The 21,611-nt window shown below is 33.3% G+C and overlaps 1 protein-coding gene across 1 annotated transcript; it reads right to left on the reverse strand.

The window, feature by feature from the left end:
* Positions 1-11,020: 11,020 nt before the first annotated feature.
* LOC133851966 (uncharacterized) lies at positions 11,021-11,727 on the reverse strand. The gene is made up of 2 exons (XM_062288602.1): positions 11,450-11,727; positions 11,021-11,353 (listed from the first exon to the last, which is right to left on the reverse strand). Exons 1-2 carry the CDS (start codon positions 11,511-11,513, stop codon positions 11,208-11,210), a joined length of 210 nt encoding a protein of 69 aa, XP_062144586.1. The 5' UTR covers positions 11,514-11,727; the 3' UTR covers positions 11,021-11,207.
* Positions 11,728-21,611: the final 9,884 nt, after the last annotated feature.

Here is a 21,611-nt window from a genome sequence, read left to right on the forward strand (position 1 = left end):
TCTTTTGGACACTAAGGGGAGTCTAGACGGAATAACTACGTCATCCGGATGGATGTTGCTTGACTGATGAGCGTCCGGACAGTTGACAAGGACGTCCAAATGGAATCTTGGCATCCAACTTCTCTAACTTGGAATTTGTGCAAAATATACTTTGAAGTACATCTCTGAATAGAAGACTCTGAATTAAATGGTATCCCAAATTAAAAAGCATTACATAGAAGTGATTTTGTCCAACAGAATGCAGCCAATCACAAACTAACAGTTAGGACCTTTAATATTTTTAAGAAATGTATGAGGGCATGATTGATTTAAAACGTATGTATGTACACGATGTATGATGTTTATTATGGCTTTTGAAACCATTAGAAGTCTTGATTAAGCTTGAGATTAGGGTTTCGTAGGAGATATTTAGAGAGAATTGTTTATAGTAGAGTGAAAATATATAAACACCTAATTTTAATGTGGTGTGATCAATTTGTGTAACAAAATCTCTAAATGTGGAATTAAAAGAAGACAAATATTTTGTTAACGAAGTGAAAACTCAATTAAGAGAAAAATCACTTCAGAGCAGCCAAACTCATGAAATCCACTATTCAGAAGACAAAACTAGTTACAAGGTAGTAATACTCACATAACCCGATGCAGTAGTCGTACCTCTAACTCTAACACGTACCTATACGTGAATGCCTCCCAACTAGGTCTCCTACTTGAAGGGATTTTCAATGGACTCCTTTAACTTAGGGCTCCTCCCTAACTAGACTTCAAACGATCAAATCATACAAAGAAAAACTCTTAGAGAGCTAGCAAATCTCACAATTTCTACCTAAACACCCTCTCTAAGCACAATGGAATTCAATACCGAATTCTCTGAATAATACAAGCCTAGAGACCTCTATTTATAGGCTTTAGAAGACCTATTACAATTCTAATTCGGAGTTATCTAGGCGGAGTCTGGACTTAGACAGTGGGCGTCTGGATGGCAAGCAGCAACCGACTTCCATAACGCGCTTCATGGGTTTCTTCATAAAACTTCAGTCTCCGCGTCCGGACGTTGTTGCCCTAGCGTCTGGACGATTGCATGTTGTCTTCATCAATCATGTCTGCTGAGCTGTTCAAAATCTTCTCGAACACTAAGGGCATCCAGACATTTCTCTAGGCCGTCCAGACGGCAACTAGGGAACCGACTTGTGTTGAGTTGTAAACTATGCAAAATCTTCCTAGAATCTGGAAATTGCCTTCTTAATGCTTGTGACACTGATACTTGTCATATTAAAGTCTTTCCATAGTTGAGAAAATATGCTCTGAATATTTTGTAAGACTCTGAATGATTATGGTGTCCCTGTTTCAGCAGTACACTAATATGACAAAGATTTTGTCAACCAAAAATGTAACCAATAAAACTAAGGATCAATCAATCATCACGAGGAATGATTGATCAATGCTCATCGATCGATCAATCAAGGCAGAATGTGTTTCATTAAGGTTAACTGTATGATTAAGGTTTCACGTGTAAAAATAGGATTTTTAGTATGAAATATGTCTAATATTCGAGTATGACTTATAGAAATGTGAAGTTGATCTTTTGAGATGTTCGAGACTGAGGATGAGCGTTCGATGTAAGTAAATACTTACGGGACTATGGAATGGTTTTTATCATGCAACATGTTGTTTTTCCATAAATTGAGTATTCTTAAATGCATGCCTCTTACAAAATATTATGTTATGGCCTAATTTTTCTAAATAATGTTCATAATTGCATGTTTACCCGAGGAACAATTTACAATAACTTAAAATAGTTGTGTGGATCGCCATGTATGGATGGTGGGCACACGGGTATAAAGACTTGATCCTATGGTTCAGAGATTTATGTTTATTGTTGTTTGGCTTTAGATTCAACAATTTTATAGGTGACCTGCGCAACCATGTACGGGTGGTGGTCACAAACAAACAATACCGCTAGTAATGTGTCTCACCCTGGGTCGGACCAACTCAAATTACTAGTTCGTAACGGTATGTGTGATACATCGAGGCACTTATGTCGTACTACAAGTCCCACGGGACATCACAAACCCTATCGAGAAGGGATTAAGGGCTTGAGTAGATCATATGAATGATAGTTATGGACTATTATTATGAATAATTATATTACTCTAAATACTTCATCTACATCATTTTCTGCATTTAAATAATATGTAAATTGCCCATAGAATTATGTCTTCCTAATTTCAAAATAAACCAAATTTCCTTTAACAGTATAGCAACAGAGGCAACACATACCAATTTTGTAAAACTCATGGCATTTCCTGTAACGTCCAAGATATTAATTAGGTGTTAAAAACATAAATTAGATTAATTAAGTGATTAATTAGGTGAGAAAATGGAAAAGAACACTTAGAAGTTGTCAAAATTAGAACTTCTGAGTTGGGCATCTGAACAGGTCGGGCAGTAGGGTCCTGTGAGCTGCCGTGTCTAGACGGCTAGCGAACAGATCTTCTCGAGAGTTTCATATTCATGCGCGTCCGGGTGAGACATTTGGGTGTCTAGACAAGTTAAATCGAGAGTTGAGATGTGCGGCTTCAAACACACATGTCCTAACAGCTTACTTACCTATCTAGACAGGTCGAGACTTAAGTTGCTAGATGCGATTTCGAACTCACTTTTCCCCCTCTCCTATCTTTTCTTCCGGAAATTCTCCTCTCTCTCTCTCTCTCTCTCTCTCTCTCTCTCTCTCTCTCTTCTAGGGTTTGCCTATAAACCATAGATTCTAGCATTTTGAGGCCTCCAAACATGAATCCAATACCGGAAACGTGATCCTTGATGTGAAATCGTTGTTTTCACCGATTGGTTTGAGGTAAATTCGAAAACCCTAGTTTTTCTTAAATTTATGTAGATTTTGAGAGTTTGAGCTTAATCTCTCAATTTTCTTTAGGTATTTGGTGTTTTGTGATGTTCTAGATCATTTTCAAACATTGGGTTTCACTTTTGGTGAGAAATTAAGGTAAGACCCAAAATCATATATTTTTACCAAGTGTTTGTAAATTGATAAATTTTGTGTCTAGAGTTAGAAATATGTTAAGTTATCTTTAATGTGTCTTTGCAATGCATTGTATAGTGGTACATTGAGGTGGCTTACGTGGAGAATTCATTCTCAAGCCGTAAACCAAGCAGCCAATGTGAGTATTCAACTCACTGAGAAAAGATACTACACTTTGTGAGGTTTTATGATGAATAAAATGTTATGCTAATCTAAATTCCGAGTCAATGATATTTTAAGATGATATATGCTTGAGATTGCTTTCAATACCTTCAATTATATTGAGTTGTGATTTGATGATAATTTATGAGCTTTGGAATATGTTTATGAAATGTGAATGAGTTATGTTTTTGGATGATTTCAAATGAGTTGAGATTTATGTTTTCAAGACGTATTTGGAAAGAAATTGAGAAGCATACAATATTATATTATACATATGTGTATGATAGCATGATCATGATGAGTATGTAAAATGATGAGCATGAGCATGGAACGAAATTATGAACGCTGAACATAAGACCAAGGGTTCAAGGTCCTTTGGCAGAGCAAGCGTGAGATTGGGGGTTAGAGTTCCACGGCATCAGAAACAAAACCGGGGGTTCGAGTCCCATGGCACATACCAACCAGTTCAAGTGTAAGATCAATTGAGTGAAAGTCTCAATGATGTCAACAACAGAAACAACGGGCAAGCATGACATAATTTATGAATTATGATGTTTTCATGACTAGATGTATCAGTATGCCTATGAATTTGAATGGAACAGAACATATATATACAGTTATAACTAGATTACATGGAATGTTTTATATGGAATTTCATGCTGGACGTATCAATATGCTTATGAGTTTAAATGCAACAAAATATATGTATATAGTTACGGCTAGAGTGCATATAATGTTTTATAAGGCTTCATGCTTAGATGTGTTTAGATACATATAATTCCCGAAAGTTTGGAAAGCTTGTATACGAGTATGGCTCAATCATATGATATATGTATAAATGTATGTATAAAGTAGTAAGAATTCTCTTGTTTACAAAGTGTTTGTGTTTACCAGACCAGCTGCGAAACATGTTAAAATGAATGATTTACACTAATAGTAGCTGATATAGTAAACGTAAAGGAGTACATTTTACCATACCAAATCAATATTTTCCCTTTTTTGCTACATTTTACTATGATATTTATCATTAAAGGTAGTAACTCTAGCTAATTATAAGTTAATTAGTATTGGATGCACTACAAGTACCATTCCGAGTTAATAATTAATTATTTTTGGAAGTGTTAAACTTGTTTTGTGGAATTTTGGGCTTGACATCTTATTGCAAGCTTATAGTATCCTAGTAGCTATCAACTATCCTAGCTGATGTGAGTTCCAGACTTAAATCTCTCTCTCTAACGAACCTAGGCCTGAAAGGTTGTTCGTTTGCCACCTAGACAACAACCAAAAAGAGCCCCCCACATAGGGTATGAACTAACTTACTATTTAAAAATTATGACCTTTTTTTTAAAAAAAAAAAAAGGATTAGAATGGTCGTGTGGCTATTAGAGCCCCCCACATAGGTTGCAATGAATATTGTTCAAGGTATGAGTAATAAGATTATAATGCAAAAGATCTTAAACAATAAACCTTCCAACTTATAAATTATTGTTCATAATCGGTAATGAAATTAAGCATTCCATTTGATAGGATTATAACACATCAATTAATCGTGTGAAGTAGAGACTTTGGATTGATGTGTTGGTGCAAATATAATCTACTGAACAGACCACATGAGTTATTATTCTTTTATAACACTATAAAAAAGAATGATGTGAAGCTCACGACTACTTATAACATTGATTCTAAATCCTGAGAAGATGGTAAACTCAAATATGAAGATGATGTTACTTTGATACATTTAGTAATGAGATCATTGACGATCAAAATCTTGGTGTGTTGAGTAAGTGTGTACATGCGGGCAGATATTAATTGCTCCCATCCACTATTCGCAACTATCCACTATCGGCATACCCTTTTTTTTTTTAATATATATCACATTTAATACATTCACCAAAACAATGTTGTTTTAATGTTTAATACCACAACGACGTCGTTGTAGATTAGGTATAGCTTATGTTTACATTAGTTTGGCTAGTTATGTTGGTTTTTCGTGTAACACTTGGGCAAAAAGGTAAAAGTAATGTGAAATCAATAAATTTTCAAAAGATTAGGGCTTAAAAAAAATTAAAACAAGCCCAAAACACTAAAAATCGATCTAAATTATTTTCAAAATCGTTTAAAATAGACTCTATTAAAAACCCAAAGAAGGCCCAAAAGACCCATTACCTAATATGTGGATAGCGGATAATAACCACATTTAATAACCACAATAACCGCGCAGATGCCATTAATGAAAAATGATGCAGATATCTAAAAGTGATGTGGGAACATCACTCCTCAAGAAGAAATCCAAATTTTTTTATTAATCAAAGAGATAAGAAATATCCCATTGAGAAAGATTTAATGAAATTAATTATTTTTAGTCTCTGGCTGAAAGATTTTAGTAAGAGTTATTAAAAGGGCTCGTTTGGGTGTGTGTGCTTTTTTTGTATTGTTTTTAAAAATAGTGAATACCGAGAAAAAAATATATATATATATTTGAAATTATGTTTAGATGGTTTAGAGAATAGAAAAAAAAAAAAAATTGGATATAATTGGAAAAAGTAGAACTAAAATTGGGGAAAAAAAAAAAAAAAAAACCAAAACCACCCTTAAGGGTGTCTGTAGATGGCCATGCCAAGCCACCCCCAGACACCTGAAAGTGATTTGGCCACCCGCCCCCCAAACACCTGGGGGTACGTGGTTCAACTACCCTTAGGTCTGGATATTTTTTTATTTTCTTTTCTTTTCTTTTCTTTTTCTTTTTTCGTTTTATTTTTAAAATTTTTGTTTTTGAGTTAGGTTGAAAATTGGTCCTAAACATCAATTTAAAAAATAATATAGTTGAAAATAATCCTACACCCAAACAAGCCCTAAAATTATTATGTACATGATGAAATGAGATTTCACAAGTATGAGAATAATTAAATGATTAAATTGGGTACTCAAGAATAAGATGTAGTGAATTAAAGTGACAGTCATTATGACTTTAATTCAACTACGAAATATTTCACGGATGAGTCAAATGTAAAATATAAGTAGAGTCATTGGAATTAATTGAATAATCAAAATAAATAAGTAGAGTGCAATTACAATTGTTTAGAAGAATCAATTGTAATTAATAATAATTTGTGACAAGTCATAAGATGACATGTGTCATAAGCCCTATTGAAGCTAGGTTTTTTTTTTTCTTCTTCTTCTTTTAGGTCCATCTTCAAGTTGATTTAATTTGCTAGTGCACAAGCTTCTAGTGCCTCATTGGTCAGGGTGGGCAAAATATCCGACTATCACCTACAGACCGCTACCGAACCGCCATCGACCGCCTACCGATTCTACCGACTTATTTCGGTTTTATTCTGAAAGTCGGCTCGGTTCGATAGTCGATATAACTAATTTTTAACCGATTAACCAAATCGAACCGACTTTTAATTAACTGAACAGAACCGACACTATGGATAGAAACGACGTCGTTTCATTTGATCGTTTTGTCCTTTTTATAAATTTTTATATTAAAAAAAAAAAAAAAAAATCAAAACAATGTCGTTTCATTAACCGACTACCTTTTAACCGACCGTCTTTTAACCGACTTTACCGCTTTAACCGAAAATTTCAAAATTATAGGTTGTCAAAATGAAGTCGATGAATTAACCGACTTAACCGACTTTGTCGGTTAACCGAACCGAAAACCACATTACCAAACCGATACCCACCACTACTCATTGGCCGTGTTTTACACTTGTGGGGGCTAGGTATTCTAGCATCTTCCATAAGCCCACATGTACCTATAAATGAGAGCTTTTGTAGGCATAATATGCACATTCAATTTCAAAGCCCACTCTTTTGGTCATATTATTGAAGAGAAAACTTAGAGGTTCTAAATCCATAATCTAAGCTGTGTTCCTGAAAGAGAAAATAAGATAAAACAATTCAGCCATTGTCTCTTTGAAGTAGCCGAATCTATGTAAGTGCTTCTCTTTGCAATTTTTTTTAATGCATGATCTAACCATGTTAGCTTGAAGTGTTCTTAGGGTTTTTCCGTTGTGCATATAATGTGCATAATCCCAACAAATGGTATTAGAAAGGGCTTCAAATAAAACATTGCATAGATAGAAGTTTGTAAGACTTCATGCATGTTTATTGCATTTACGGTTTGCCATGATGCTGCTGCCCAGAATTGTTCCGGTAGCCTCCCAGTCTTGTTTGATAATCCTTGGTCCTTTGACATGTCTATTAACATGTTAGGACATTGATTGTATCATTCCAAATGGTTTGAAACACATTTAATGAATGATTCAATTGTTGCATTCAAATCAGTGTTACTGTAAAATTCTGCAGCATGCAACATGTGTTCATATTGTTTATGTTTTGCATGCCTTAAATCAGTTCAAAAAAAAAACATTTGTTGATTGATTTGGCATGTTAAAAACATGGTTAACATGTTGAAATAGTTGGGTTAATGTTTTAGAAACGTTCTAAACACTTTTTTTCAATTGTTTTTAACATGGTAACATGGCTAGAATTATGAATTCCAGCAACATCTTTTTTGCAGATAACCAATAAAAATTTGTTTCATTGGTTATGAAACATGTTGTATAATGTATAGAACATTTTTGGATCATAATAAAATCAGTATACAAATTTATTTCTTGTGTTCTTGAAGCTCTTGAAGATTGTCTTCAAGTTCATGGCCAAATAAGCCCTAGCCCGCCCCTAGGGATGTTTTTGTCCAGGTTTTGCAAAAATTCTAAAAATTAGACTTTTAATTGTTTCTTGATCTCTTCAACCTAATTCTTTTTTGTAAATGAAAAACCCTAGACCTATAAAAAGACCCATTTTGGCCGTGTACCCCTTTAGTTTCTTATTCTCTCAAAATTTCACAATTTCCTCTAGAACACACACACCCCTAGCCCCCTACACCAATCTGGCACTATACTTTCTTGAAAAAATAAAAATAAAAATTATCCTCTTCAATTTTTCTCGTTCATATGGATAAACGCTCTTTTTTTTTTCTTGAAATTTTTTTCTCAAAATCTGGGGGCAATATGAAGAGACGGTCTAATTTATAAGTATGCTTTGGCCCACAAAAAAAAAAAAAAAAAAAAGCACGATAACGGACTAGGCTGGAGTGCAACTGCCATAGGGTGGTCCATCACCTAGGTTGCCAAGCTAAGTGCACCTAAAAGTTAGGAAAAAAATCATATTTAGTTTTAAATAGGAGGCCGGAAAGCAAGTAGATGGGAGAATAGAATAAGTCATGCAGTTAACAAGTTTTAAAATTTCACTAATTTTAAATTAGTGTTATACAGCAAACAAGAGAAGAAATTTATTTTCTGAACTCATTATGGATTTAAGTTTCAGACCTTTACTTTTCCACAATTATTATCAATAAAGTTCTTTAGACATTTTAATATCATGCATTTAATGTTAGTTATGCTATGTATGTCATATTTATGACATTTGCCCCCTCTGAAGCCCCTTAGTTAACAAACGTAACCCTACCAGGTTGAGGGTGTCACAAAGCAAAACTAGAAATTATGCCTAAAAACAGACTAAAACTCAACTTTAAGAGCATTCACGGTAGGTTATGTAAAACTCACTTTTGGCTAGGATAAATAACAAAACTCTTAAATCGTCCTCCATCAACTTATGTAAAGCAAAAGCTACGATAGAGTTTCCTTACATCTGTCAACAGTGTTCACAAATGTATCATTATTTAATTTATTTCTTTCTCTGCGAATCTCTCTCTCATACTCTTCTCCTTTTTTTCTTTTCCTTTCCCCGCTGCTTGTCCCTTCTCTGATGTAGAGAGCGAGCACTGAAATGGCAGCTGCGAACACCACTAGACCAGCTCCGATCTCTGGCTCGGCCACCGAGGCGGGCATGCCCAAGGCGGTCAAGCTTAAGTGCTCCCTCTGCGACGCCGTTTTCTCTGCCTCAAACCCTTCCCAGACTGCCTCAAAGCACCTCAAGGGCGGGACTTGACCCAACTTCAACATCGACGCTCAATAAGAACTATAGTGATTGCGCTCTTGATTTTCTAGTTGATTGGGTGTTTGAGTCTTGTGGGTCAGTCTCTTTTTCCAGCTCGTGTTTGATTCATTGCATCACATGTCATGAACTTTTTTTGGGTTTGTGTTTTATGGGTCTTTCTTTTGATAATGGTTCGTGTTTCGTTTTGGGGTTGATTTTGTGTGGGATTTTTCCATCACCGGAATGGAAGAGGTGTGGTGAAAAGCGTGGGTTGTTTGGCTGGAGAGAAGACGAGAAATTTTCGGTGATTTTTGGGTCTAGGTAGAAGGAGATAAGTTCGATTTTTGGTTGCTTTATTGAGATTTGGATCTTAAGCAAATTTTCGGTCGATTTTGAATGGAAATTGTAATGGGTTCTACATATTTGGGTTGGATGGAAGATGCTTGATCGATGTATTTTGCAGTTTGGTTCTGCAGAAGAGTTGTCTGCAGATGATTTTGCTGCACTTATTCCAAGTGTCTATATTTCAATCTAGGAGCGATAGTATTCTTCTGCTTCTTAGTCGGTTTCAAAGAAGAGCAGGGAATGAAGAAGTGAAATCGCTTGTTGGGTCTAAAGCTGAAGAGGAATGAGGAAGGAGAGGAAGGAGAAGAGCTGAAGAGGCATAGGATGGTGGTGGCCCGAACTTGTCAATTAAAAAATAAAAAAAAAATAAAAAAAATAAAGAGAATATAGAGTTAAGAATAGATAATCGAATAGATGGTGCTCTTAAAACCCGTTAGCTAAACTAGCAAAAGTGGGTTTTCGTTAGCTATTCTAGATAAAATTTTATATAATCGGATGGAAATGCACTAAGAAATAATTTTCCCATACTGTAAATTTCCAGCTTCTGCATTCAACTGCCATTAAAGCAGATCATTACATAATATCAACTAGTCCGACCCTATATCATTTCCAGCACCAAATTTCCAGCTTCTGCATTCAACTGCCATTAAAGCAGATCGTTACATAATATCAACTAGTCCGACCCTATATCATTTCCAGCACCAAAAAATCCCCAACAGTTCTAGTTTTGGTACACAAATTGTTATCGAGACTTCCATTTATTTTTCTGATGTATGCATTCATCTGACCAATCAGATGCTAGGCAAAATGATAGTGAAGTCAAATATTACTTGATGCCAATAATAATGAAAATCTAACGAGAAAATCAAACAAGAGCAGTTAACACAGGCATTACACTTTTACTGCCATGCGCTATTTCTGTGAAGCTAAATATATTAAAAGAAATTTGAATAGTGTAATCCAAGTCAATTGCAGTCATATCTATCTAAAGAAAGAAAGCTCCTTTACCCTGTGTATGGCTCTTAAACAATGATAACTCCGTAAAAGATCTAGACCCCAACAATTTGTTGTCTTGACCTCTCATATTTATTATCTAAATTGCTAGCAATCCGAGTAGCAAAATTGCTCTTGATCTCTATTCGTTGCATCCACCTCCCACTCTGCTAAACATGGACATCATATTCCTCGAATTATTGAAATGTTAGTTTTTGAATCCCTTTCTCTTTTCTCAACTGTCTCCTATGGAACATGTAAAAAATGATGTGGAGCGGCTCAACAGTTGGAACTAACTAGAAGTAGAAACTACTGTTTTAATGTTTAAAAAGAGTATAAACAAAATTGATATGATTTTATAATACAACAATTAGGGGATTTAAATTAGGTTTCCAACATTCACTGTCTGGACCAACTCTACCATTAGGCTATTCTTTTAATCTGTTGCAACGAAACTTATCCCTCACAAGCAATACTCATATCTTTACTACTCCATCTAGAACTACCCAAATCACACACAAATTAGCACAAAAATCCTTCAAGAGCAAACGAAATTTCTGAATAAACCCCAAATGGGAATTCACAGTTTCATTCAGAACATTCAACAAACACATAGCACGCAATCTTATCTGAACCCTCCGAACCATCGAACGCCAACCAAACCGTTAAAACTCCAAGAAATAAACCAAAACCCCAGTTAGGAGAAAATGGGATTGATCCAAACCTATGATCTGTCCTCTCGTATAACATCCTCAGACCCCAGCATCTCGTCCACTAGAACCGTATCAGAGGAAATGGGTTCCTCTTTTTGAGCGTTCATGAGGCTTTCCATGTCCCTTAGCCTTGTCCGTACCACACTCGTAACCAGTACTGCAAGGAAAATGCTCATTTATATCTACATATCAATATATGCTATGCGTATATGTAAGAGAGAGAGAGAGAGAGAGAGAGAGAGAGAGAGAGTACTGGCGGCGGTGCCGAGGGTCCAGACCCAGAGGATTTTCAAGCCGGGGCTCTTTTCTCTTGGCATTTTGTTATATTAGTGACAAAGTAAACAAGGCAGATTTAGAAAAGTGGTGGATGCTCTGCCTAGTGTCGGTGTCCGAAGTGCTACCGAGCAAGGCCGCTACTCGGGGGAGGTGGAGCTGAGCAGTGAGCACACGGCACACCCTTCTGGCCTGGGTTTTCACCAGAGCCTTTTGGGTTTCGTTAGGCCTCAGCCTCAAGCAACTGGATTCGTAAAGCCAGAATAATGAGATCTACAACTACTAATTGGGTTAGATATCACGTGTCTGTGAGAGGCCCATTTCTTCTCTAGCCTTGTATGTAATTTTCTGGAACCCATATGTATGTCCTTTTATGTGTAATGAACTTTTTATCTTACCTTGCGAGATAAGTAGGTGGAAGTCCCTTGGTTACGATTTATTTGGGGATAGAAATTTTATACAAAGTAGTTTGTAGCTCACATATAAAATTAATATGTATCCCTCGACATGTAAGAAGTACATATTGTTTTAATATTATGTGTTTCTCACATGTTTTTTTAATAGTATTAATAAAAAAAAAAATATGTGCTTCTCACATATTTAAATGACACATGTTACTTTTATATATGGGTTGTATGAAATTTTCTATAAACCAGTTCGTAGGAAATTTTTGTCTCTTTTCTTTGGAGTAAAAGGTGAGCTTATGTATAAACTTGAAAAAGGAAGATGTTTAGTTATTGATTACATTTGCTCGAAGGGCTTTGTCAAAATGCAGTGGTCTTTGGGGCAATCTGCTAAACCCAACACAGCTTGTTTGTTAAAAATGCTATGAAGGCTACAAAATTTTTTCATGTGGCGGAACCAAAGGAAAAAATCGAGGATAGCAAGCCAAAAACGGTAGTCTCACGGTAGAGGCCCAAGGGGTGTATAAAATTAATTCGGATGCGTCACTTGGCAAGCCTCAAAAAATTATGGGGTTGATGTAACTCGGGTGAGGTATTGGCTAGAATGAGCACATTTAGGCAATATCTCACTATAGAAATACTATATTTCTCAAAAAAATTCTTCCAAATTTGCTTCCCAAATGTAAATGGTGACACATCATTTGTAGAGCAAATTTAGTCAGTATTACACTAGAGAAATACTACACTTCTCAAAAAAATTCTTCCAAATTTGCTTCCCAAATGAAGATGGTGACACATTATTTGGATGGCAAATTTGGGAGAGAAATTTTTGAAGGTGTAGCATTTTTCATCTCACTAACGCAACAATGGCATAGGCTTATGCAGCATGGAATGCAGTGGTTTTAGGCAGAGATTTGGGTGTTCGTAATATTATACTAGAGGGTGACGTCCTAGAGGTAGTACAAATTTTTCAGAAAGAATATCCATTATGGCAGAGATAAGTTCATTTGATTGAGGACTTTAAAATTAATCTATACAGACTTTAGTCATGGACAACGATGCATATGAGAAATGAAGCAGATATGGCGGCCATCACTTGGCGAAAGCAATACTCTAGAGTTCTGAAGAGAAAATTTCGATGAAAAAATACCTCGTGTTTGTCCATGACATTGTAAATGCCGACAAGTGTATGATTTGATTTATTTGAATGAAAGCCTAAAATTTTTAACTTTTTTTTAAAAAAAAAAAAAAAAAATTAGGTGGCGTATGCACGTATACACATAAATATATGTTGTTGGTAGTATTTGTTTAGTCAATAGTCAGCATTGCCTATTTAATCGCATTCAATGTAAAGCAATGAAACCCACTTACATATATTGTTGGGTTTTGTGGTTGGTTTTACTTTTACTAGGATAAACATGTAACCAAACACGCCCCTTATTTTGTGAAAAGTAAGTAAAGGGAGTCTAAAGTCTTTGGCTTGAGAGTTGAGACCAAATTTTGTTTGGGACTTTAATTGCGTAGTCCTAGTGACCAGGAAATAGTATTATCATTATTTTTCCGTTAGAGTCTCAACCACAAGGGTGCTCGTGTCAAACGAGTTCATTTGTCAACTAGCTACGCTAAACGAACACAGCTGCTCAACCCTTTCTTTTAGACTTGATCTTCCTCCTCCTTTTGACTTGGAAAGATGTTTATAATTTAGTTTCGGCTGCTCGTGTCCCACGGACTCGTTTGTCAGCTAGCTAGGCTAATTACATGAAGACCACTTTCATCCACATGAATTACAGCCCAACCATAACAGTCCTCTTTTATGTGTGGTTTACCTAATTCTATCGAACTACAAATCAATTAAGGATATTCCTTCAAATTTTAGATTTCGGCAATATCTTCTCAAATTATGAAAAATTGTCAACATCCCCCAAAAATAAAATTAACCTTAATAAAAATAAAAATTTTAAAAAAAAAAAAAAAGGAAAAACTTTTTTTTTTTCCTTTTTATGAATTTATATGGTTATTTTTGTCTTATTAAAAAAAAAAATTAAGGTCACTTTTGCCTTTTTGCTGATGTGGGAGACATTGACAATTTTTAATAATTTGTAAAGGGCATTGTTGTAATCTAAAGTTTGAAAACATTATTAATTAGGTAGTAATATTTGAAGGGAGAAATCAGAAATGCTAGATATTCCAATATTATTTTCTAAAATTTAGTTTCAATCTAATGTGTCATAATTCTATGAGATTATGGCATATTTTTCAAAAAATGATAGATCTTAGGGGAATTATGACATATTAAGTTGGAACCAAATTCTAAAAAAAAAATATTTAAATGTTTAGCTTTCTTCATTTGGAGACGTGTGAATCTTTTTTTTTACCTTAAAATTAGGCATGTATACGAGCCGAGCTCGGGCGAGTAGTGGTTGCCCAAGCTCGGCTCGTTCAGAATTTTCACAAGCTCGAGCTCGGCTCGAGCTCGTGACGGGTTTTGATAATGGAGCTCGGCTCGGCTCGGCAAGTGCAAAATCATGTCCAGGCTCGAGCTCGAGCTCGCTTTTTGAACGAGCCGAGTGTCTTATCGGGCACTCGGCTCGCCCGGCTCGTGAGTATACGACGGCCTCCTCCGTATGCCCTTCCGTTCGCTGAATCTGACCTTCGTCCAAGAGTACGTAATAGAAGAGAGAGAGAGAGAGAGGGAGAGAGGGGCATTGAAGCTTGAAAGGAAGAAGTTCAGAGAAAATGTGAAAATAGAAAAGTGGAAGAAGAAAATAGAAAACGTAGAAGATGAAAGAAGATAAAAGAAGATAAAAGAAGATGAGAGCAAATAAAAGATTAAATTAATGGAAACTTTTAGAAGTCTGAGAAAATGAGAAATGATGGGGCATTGGTGGAAGACTCGAGAAAGGTGAATTTCAATGTGTCAGAGTAGTTACATTTCCTCTGTGTGAAATATTTACACTAGTTTTGTAAACATTTTATACTAAGAACCGTTTATGCGTCATTTTCCCATCTGGACCGTTAGATCGAAGTGTACAGATACAAGTTTCCCACACCCAATACTTTCCCACACGCACAATTCACCGAACATGCAGTGCTTTTCTCGTTTTCCTAGGCCTTGGCTATGTGTGTTATGCTTACAAAATGTTAAGGTGAGAGTGGCAAAAGAAAACCATTTGATGAAAACCTTTCTAATCCAACGGTTTCTTATAGAAAAAATTAATATCATTGACTGAGCTTATCAAAGCATGCCTACACCATATTTTTTTTCTTTGCTTCACCCGATGCGTCAAAGAGGTAATTGCACTTATCTAGTTATCTGCCATGCGTGAGAAGTGGCAAAAACCAAACTAAAACTAAAACTAAAACTCAAAGATTAAAAATAGAAACTAAAAAATTAAAAAACTAAAATTTAAAGAAGAAATAAATAAAAAACTAAAAATAAAAAATAAAAACGGAAATTAAAAAAAGGAAAAAAATAACTAATTTTTAAAAAGATCTATATATTTCAAACATAATTTAAAAAGAACTAACTCACAAACATATATTTCAAATATAATTTAAAAAATCTAAATCATTCAAACATTTTTTTACAAAAAAAAAAAAAAAAAATCGAACACACGAACAAGCCCTAAAGAAATGCACAACTCAGTACAAGTTATTTAAAAGTAAAACCAATCTATTACTGAAATGATTCCAGACACATATTTTCTGAAATGTCGATATCTTTTGTATATATAATTCAGATGATTCACATAATCACAGATTTAAAAATTCGGATTTAAATCTAACATTTATCATTTATGCACATCATCATTTCTTCTATATATAATTAATTGGTACTCAAATTAGTTTCATGCATCTAGAATTAAAATTCTTAATTTCTGAAACGTTTTTCTAATGGCTCCCTTAAACAGAATATAATGCTAATTAATATACTATCAATATCGTGGAATATATTAAAAAAAAATGATAAAAGAAGGTGCATATATAATAGTTAAAGTTTTGAAGGCTTGAAAGGAAAATGTCCTCAATTTGATGTTTTTACTATTGGTAGTGTTGTTGTATAGTAAATAATTTTGACTTTGTGATTCATTTGTTAAATATGAAATAATATTTGTAAGAATGTCGTGATCATATGATTATTACATTATACATTGTGTCATATGATATGAGATTTAATATCATATAAATTGTTAGATCATACTTAAATTTAATAAAATGAATTGTTAGATTATAGTACATTGTTTTTGGATTACACTTAATTATACAATAACATAAAATAAGTATTGTTGATATCATTATTACATTATACATTATGCGATTGTGTCATATGACATGAGATTTAATATCATATAAATTGTTAGATCATACTTAAATTTAATCAAATGAATTGTTAGATCATATCACCTAGCTATTGTTGTTAGATCATAATACATTGTTAGAACTTGGATCACACTTAATTATACGATGATAGAAAATAAGTATTATTGATATCATTATTATATTATATAATAAAGATATAATGTGTTATATCATATAAGATTTAATATCATATAAATTGTTAAATCATAAGCATTTCATATAAATTCTAGTGATAATACATATGATCATATGTACTTGCGGAGCAAACCTTTTCTGAATGATTTTATAAAAAGAGCTATGATTTCTCTACCTATATATATAATCTAATGATATAAATTGTAATAATTATACTTAATTTGTGATTATAAGAAACACATTGTTGATTTTAATGCTAATCAATTGATTTGGGATTATATCAATTACATTGTCATTGTATATGATATAATTATTTGAATAATACGATTAAGTATCAAGATTTTTATTAAATCATATGACTAACAATTTATTGTTAATTCAACAATCATTAGATATTTAATTATTAGACTTAAAGTCTTAGTCTCTTAGATCATATAAGATATAATCATATTAATTATCTTTTATAATTAAATTATATATTATATAGATATTTATAGATATAACTAATAATTATATATTGTATAACAATAATAAGTGATATACTAAATAAGTTATTTTTATCAATATATATTAATAAATATATACGAGTCGGGCTAATAAGCGAGCCAAGCCCTTATACAAGTATGTTCGCGAGCTTTAAACGAGCGAGCCGGGTTTTATACGGGTATGTATCGTTTAATAATCGAGTATAGTTTCGTGTCCACGAGTAGCTTATTTAATAACCGAGTCGCGTACGAGTCGAGCTTTATCGAGCCGAACCCGAGCAAGCTCACAGGTAGCTTTGCTTCGTTTACATCCCTACTTAAAATACATTTACTTCACCTTCTTCTTGCATCTTTTTGACTTGGAAAGATAGTACATTTTTAAGTGCCCTTAAAAAGTGCTGGGTTTCAAAATTTTAAATGCCAGACACAATCTATGAATTAGAAGGCATCCACCCCAGTTAGTATCGATTTTTCCTCTAAAAATAAAAATAAAAATAAAAACAACCATAAAACGTTGCTCTGCCATGAGACATCTAGCAAATTTCTTCAAGTGTCACAAATTCGAATTTTTCTAATTTGCTAACGATATTAAAGAAAGCACGGGTGTTTCATGGAATGGGCAAATATTTCTCTTATTCTTCTTCCAATTAAAATTTAATGTATAGTTGAAAGCAACTCCATAATATAATCCAATGAAAGGGTCACCTTCATGAATTATTCTTTTGTTTAAATAGGCGGGTTGGCACGTCTTCACTTGACTTTAGCATATATTTGGAAAATAGGAGGGTTAGAAATGGTATAATAGTCAGAGATCATGAAGGTCGTAACCTTGGGACTGTGTGTGATTCCAAACCTTAACATAAACAGACCTATTATTGCTGAGGCATTAGCAGTGGGGACTGTTGTTTTGACTTGAGCCATGATTTGGGTGCGTAGAAAGCTTGTAATGCACCGATAAATTAATTATTTGATAATTTATTTTACAGCTTGTCTTTTAGTCTCATTCTACCAAGAATAAGACTAAGAGATATCTGCTCCTAAAAAAAAAAAAAAACACTTTGCAATAGAAACATACGAAATATTCTAGCAACATTTATTACAACCAAAACATTTACCAAGAGTCATTACATAACTAAAATTATATTATACGTTATCGATATAAAAAATACAATCTAAATTCTTAATACACAATCGAGCCTTATATGCTAAGCTTACAACATCACCTAAAAGTACTAATTACTATGAATGATCTTCAAAATATTTTAATCAGTCCTCAAGCATAAACGGATCGATATCACTACGTCAAATGGTCGCATCAGCCTCGAAGTCCATCTCAAATCCAACATCTAAAGGTAGTTCAACTGTAAAACAACACATGTTTCATAGGGTGAAAAATATATAAGCGTAAGTTTACGACTTAGTGAGTAATAATACACATGGTATACAAGCTATCATGTAGTAAACTCAATTATTTATAAATTACATACAGCAATGCAATGTTACAGTTTATCATTTGACAATGTTATGAATGCAATATAGATATAATATATGCTGTAATAATATAATCATATCATAGCTTAATACCATATGGTCTCCCCATGATATTAACCCCTTCCTGATAGGGTTGGAGTTGTTCTGAGGAACCAGTAATACAACACTCGTGCCCCGGATATATACACTATTGTCCATCATTAACAGCCCAACCGAGTCCAACCTCGGGTAGTCCACGCTGCTAATAACGTCTGTAACTGTGACCCCCATTCAAACATTGTGCATCAGTTACAAAACAACAATTGGATCCAATACCAAATATAAAAATAAATAAACCTTTGATCATAGGGTTAACCATTATAGTAAGCCAGTGACTGCTATCTCGCATATTTCCATATACCATGTCATACGATACAATTTAATATTCATCGTCTTTTGTATGCATGCTTTTATAAACTCATTATTTTTATTATCTTGTTATTCATCACTAATTTTTACAAAGTAGAGTTCACACTTTTCAAAAAGGTATTTCATGTGAGTTGTAAATATGTTTGGTACACAAAATAATCATGCTTATGCGAAAAATATAATAACAAGTATCCGTGTAAGTTTTTAGTCACTTGCGTCACGTGTTTCCACCGAGTAATCTCCTGGACACTCTCAAACTTCAAAATCTGAGAGAAGACCTACTATTTGTCATAATTCTTGAGCTAAACAAGCCATAAATCCTAAATAAGCTCAAAATAGGCTTTTTGCCCATCGGTCGAATGTTCGGCCTCGACATCGAGTGTTCGTCCAATGCAAGGTTGAACATTCAGTGCTAGAGCGAAATCTTATTTCCAAACCTAAAAGCCATAAAACCACATCTAAGCAAGTTCTAAGGTCTTAATGTGATCTCTAAAAGAGTCATAAGCCTTAATAACATCTTCATGCATAAGTCAATACATTTGTAATGTCCCGTATAAAAATCATTACTTTTATAAATGATTAATTCAGTAACACAGACTTTTTACAATTAAAAACAAAAAAAGAATAAAGAAGAAAAAGAATGCCTTAGTTAATATATATATATATATATATTTTTTTTTTTTTTGTCCTCGAACGTTTTCTGTGTTTCTTGGAACTTTCGGTGCAAACATTTGACAAACATTGGTTATCCCTTCACAAACAATCGAACTAATTATTTTTACCTAAATTAACAAAAATACCTCTAAAGTTAAAAATGAAAAAAGAAAGAAGAACAAAAGATGGGTGTTCGAACCACCCAAAGTATTTAAGGGTGGTTCAACCAATCCTACGCTATTCGGGGAGTGACCAAGCCACCCTCAATCGTGTTCCCCTATGTGATTTAGAGAGTGTATAAGCCACCCTCAAACGTGTTTGGAGCCACCCCCAAATGTGTTTAGTTGGTGGCTCTGTCACCCACTAGAAGTGATTCGGCCACGCCCAATCACTTGGAGGTGGTCCAAGCATTACTTTTTCTTAATTTCAGTTTTTTTATTCCTTGTAATACTTATTCTTATTCCTAGGTACTAATAAGTTCAACCTATCAAATGTAACCTAAGTATTTTGAATGAGTAATACTAAATACATTTTTATTTTATAATTGTTCAATAATGTTGATGTGGCACTTCAAATTGTCCATTAGATTATTTATTTAATAATGATTAATCAAAATGTTAGTTGAGAGTGTCATGTCAACTTTATTAATTAGATGAATGATATACAGAATTATAGTATCTAGTATTTTTCATACTAAATTATTATTTAGGGACATGAGCCAAATTTATTTTTTACCCATTTTCATATAATAAAGTTTTAAATTTATTATTGAATTTATAGGGTTTAATGTAAACCTTACAAATTTAATGATTAATTTGAAAATGAAATAAATAAGAGATGGATAGAAAATGATTTGTATCCTTTCCTATTCGTTTTCTAAATGTTAAAGTTTGTTAAAAGACGTAAATCTCAATCAACAACGTGAAAAGCATGGCTACTTGGTCAAATTCATGTTTTTCATTTAATGTGATTAGAAAAAAGAAAAGAAAAGAAAAGAAAAGGAAAGATTACTATTCCTTTAACAGCCAACCCAACACGTGATGCCACGTGAAATTTCTGTCAGGGGTTGTGTTGGAAACCATCGCGAACAACATTCGCCTAATAAACAAAACAATAAATAAATATTAGTAGAATATGTTAAAGAAAACCAAATTTAAATAAGAAAGGATAGAAATACTAAATATTTTATTAAGAGATGGATATTAAGATGATATGAATCTTATTTATTAGAGATAATAAAAATAATTAATAAAAAAAAAATGTTATGAAAAATACTACATGTACTTAAATTTTTACAAAAGGAACGTTATTAAGATGATGTGGAGCTTATTTATTGATACTAGTATCATTTTTTTTTTATTAATTGTTTTTATAATTTTCAATGAATGAGTTCCACATCAATTAGTAAGATTCTCTTTATAAAAGTTTAAGTACATGTAGCATTCCTCAAATGTTACATGTACTAATAAATAAGCTTTACAATTTTTAATATCGATTAACATAATTGTATTTACCTTTTATCGGTTAAACTTTCTGGAATATTTTGTGATTTAATATTGTGCTATATGAGAGGTGTTAAGACGAATTCAAATTTCACATCATCTTAATATTCATCTCTTAATAAAATATTTAATACCTTTAACATTTATCATTTAAATTTGGTTTTCTTCAGCATACTCTACTGAGATTTATTTATCGTTTTGTTTATTAGGCGAATATTGCTCGTGATGGTTTCCAAGTTCCAACACAACCCTGTACTCGAATTTCACGTGGCATCACTTGTTGGATTGGCTGTTTATATGAATGGTAATCTTCCCTTCTTCTTTCTTTTTTCTTTCCTTTTCTTTTTATTAAATCACATTAAATGGAAAACTTGAATTTTACCAAGTTTTCAAACACGTAATCACGCATCTTCAAAGAATAGATAAATGATTTATAAACTATAATAGTCAAATTAGACTATTAAATAAGTCATTTTTTATCTCCAACAAAATAAACATAATAAATTTTTACAATTCACCCTACAAAAAGTTTTTTACTATTATTATTTTTTTCTCTTTTCTTATTTCTTTCGTATTTTTTTTACACAAAATAATATTTAAATTCAAATAAAAAGTAAAATAAAAAATATGTTAAAAAGAATATACAGCTAATAAGAATTTACTTTTTCAATAGCTAGTCAGATCCTCTCAAGGGATTCTCAATT

Source organism: Alnus glutinosa, chromosome 12, assembly GCF_958979055.1.
Source record: "Alnus glutinosa chromosome 12, dhAlnGlut1.1, whole genome shotgun sequence".
Classification (NCBI taxonomy): domain Eukaryota; kingdom Viridiplantae; phylum Streptophyta; class Magnoliopsida; order Fagales; family Betulaceae; genus Alnus; species Alnus glutinosa.

What these genes read in the sequence shown, in the direction of transcription:
- LOC133851966 (XM_062288602.1), bottom strand. Translation starts at nt 11,513, where the DNA reads ATGCCAAGAGAAAAGAGCCCCGGCTTGAAAATCCTCTGGGTCTGGACC. An exon ending in GACCCTCGGCACCGCCGCCA is followed by an intron (nt 11,354 to 11,449) that starts GTACTCTCTCTC and finishes TTTTCCTTGCAG; the next exon opens with TACTGGTTACGAGTGTGGTA.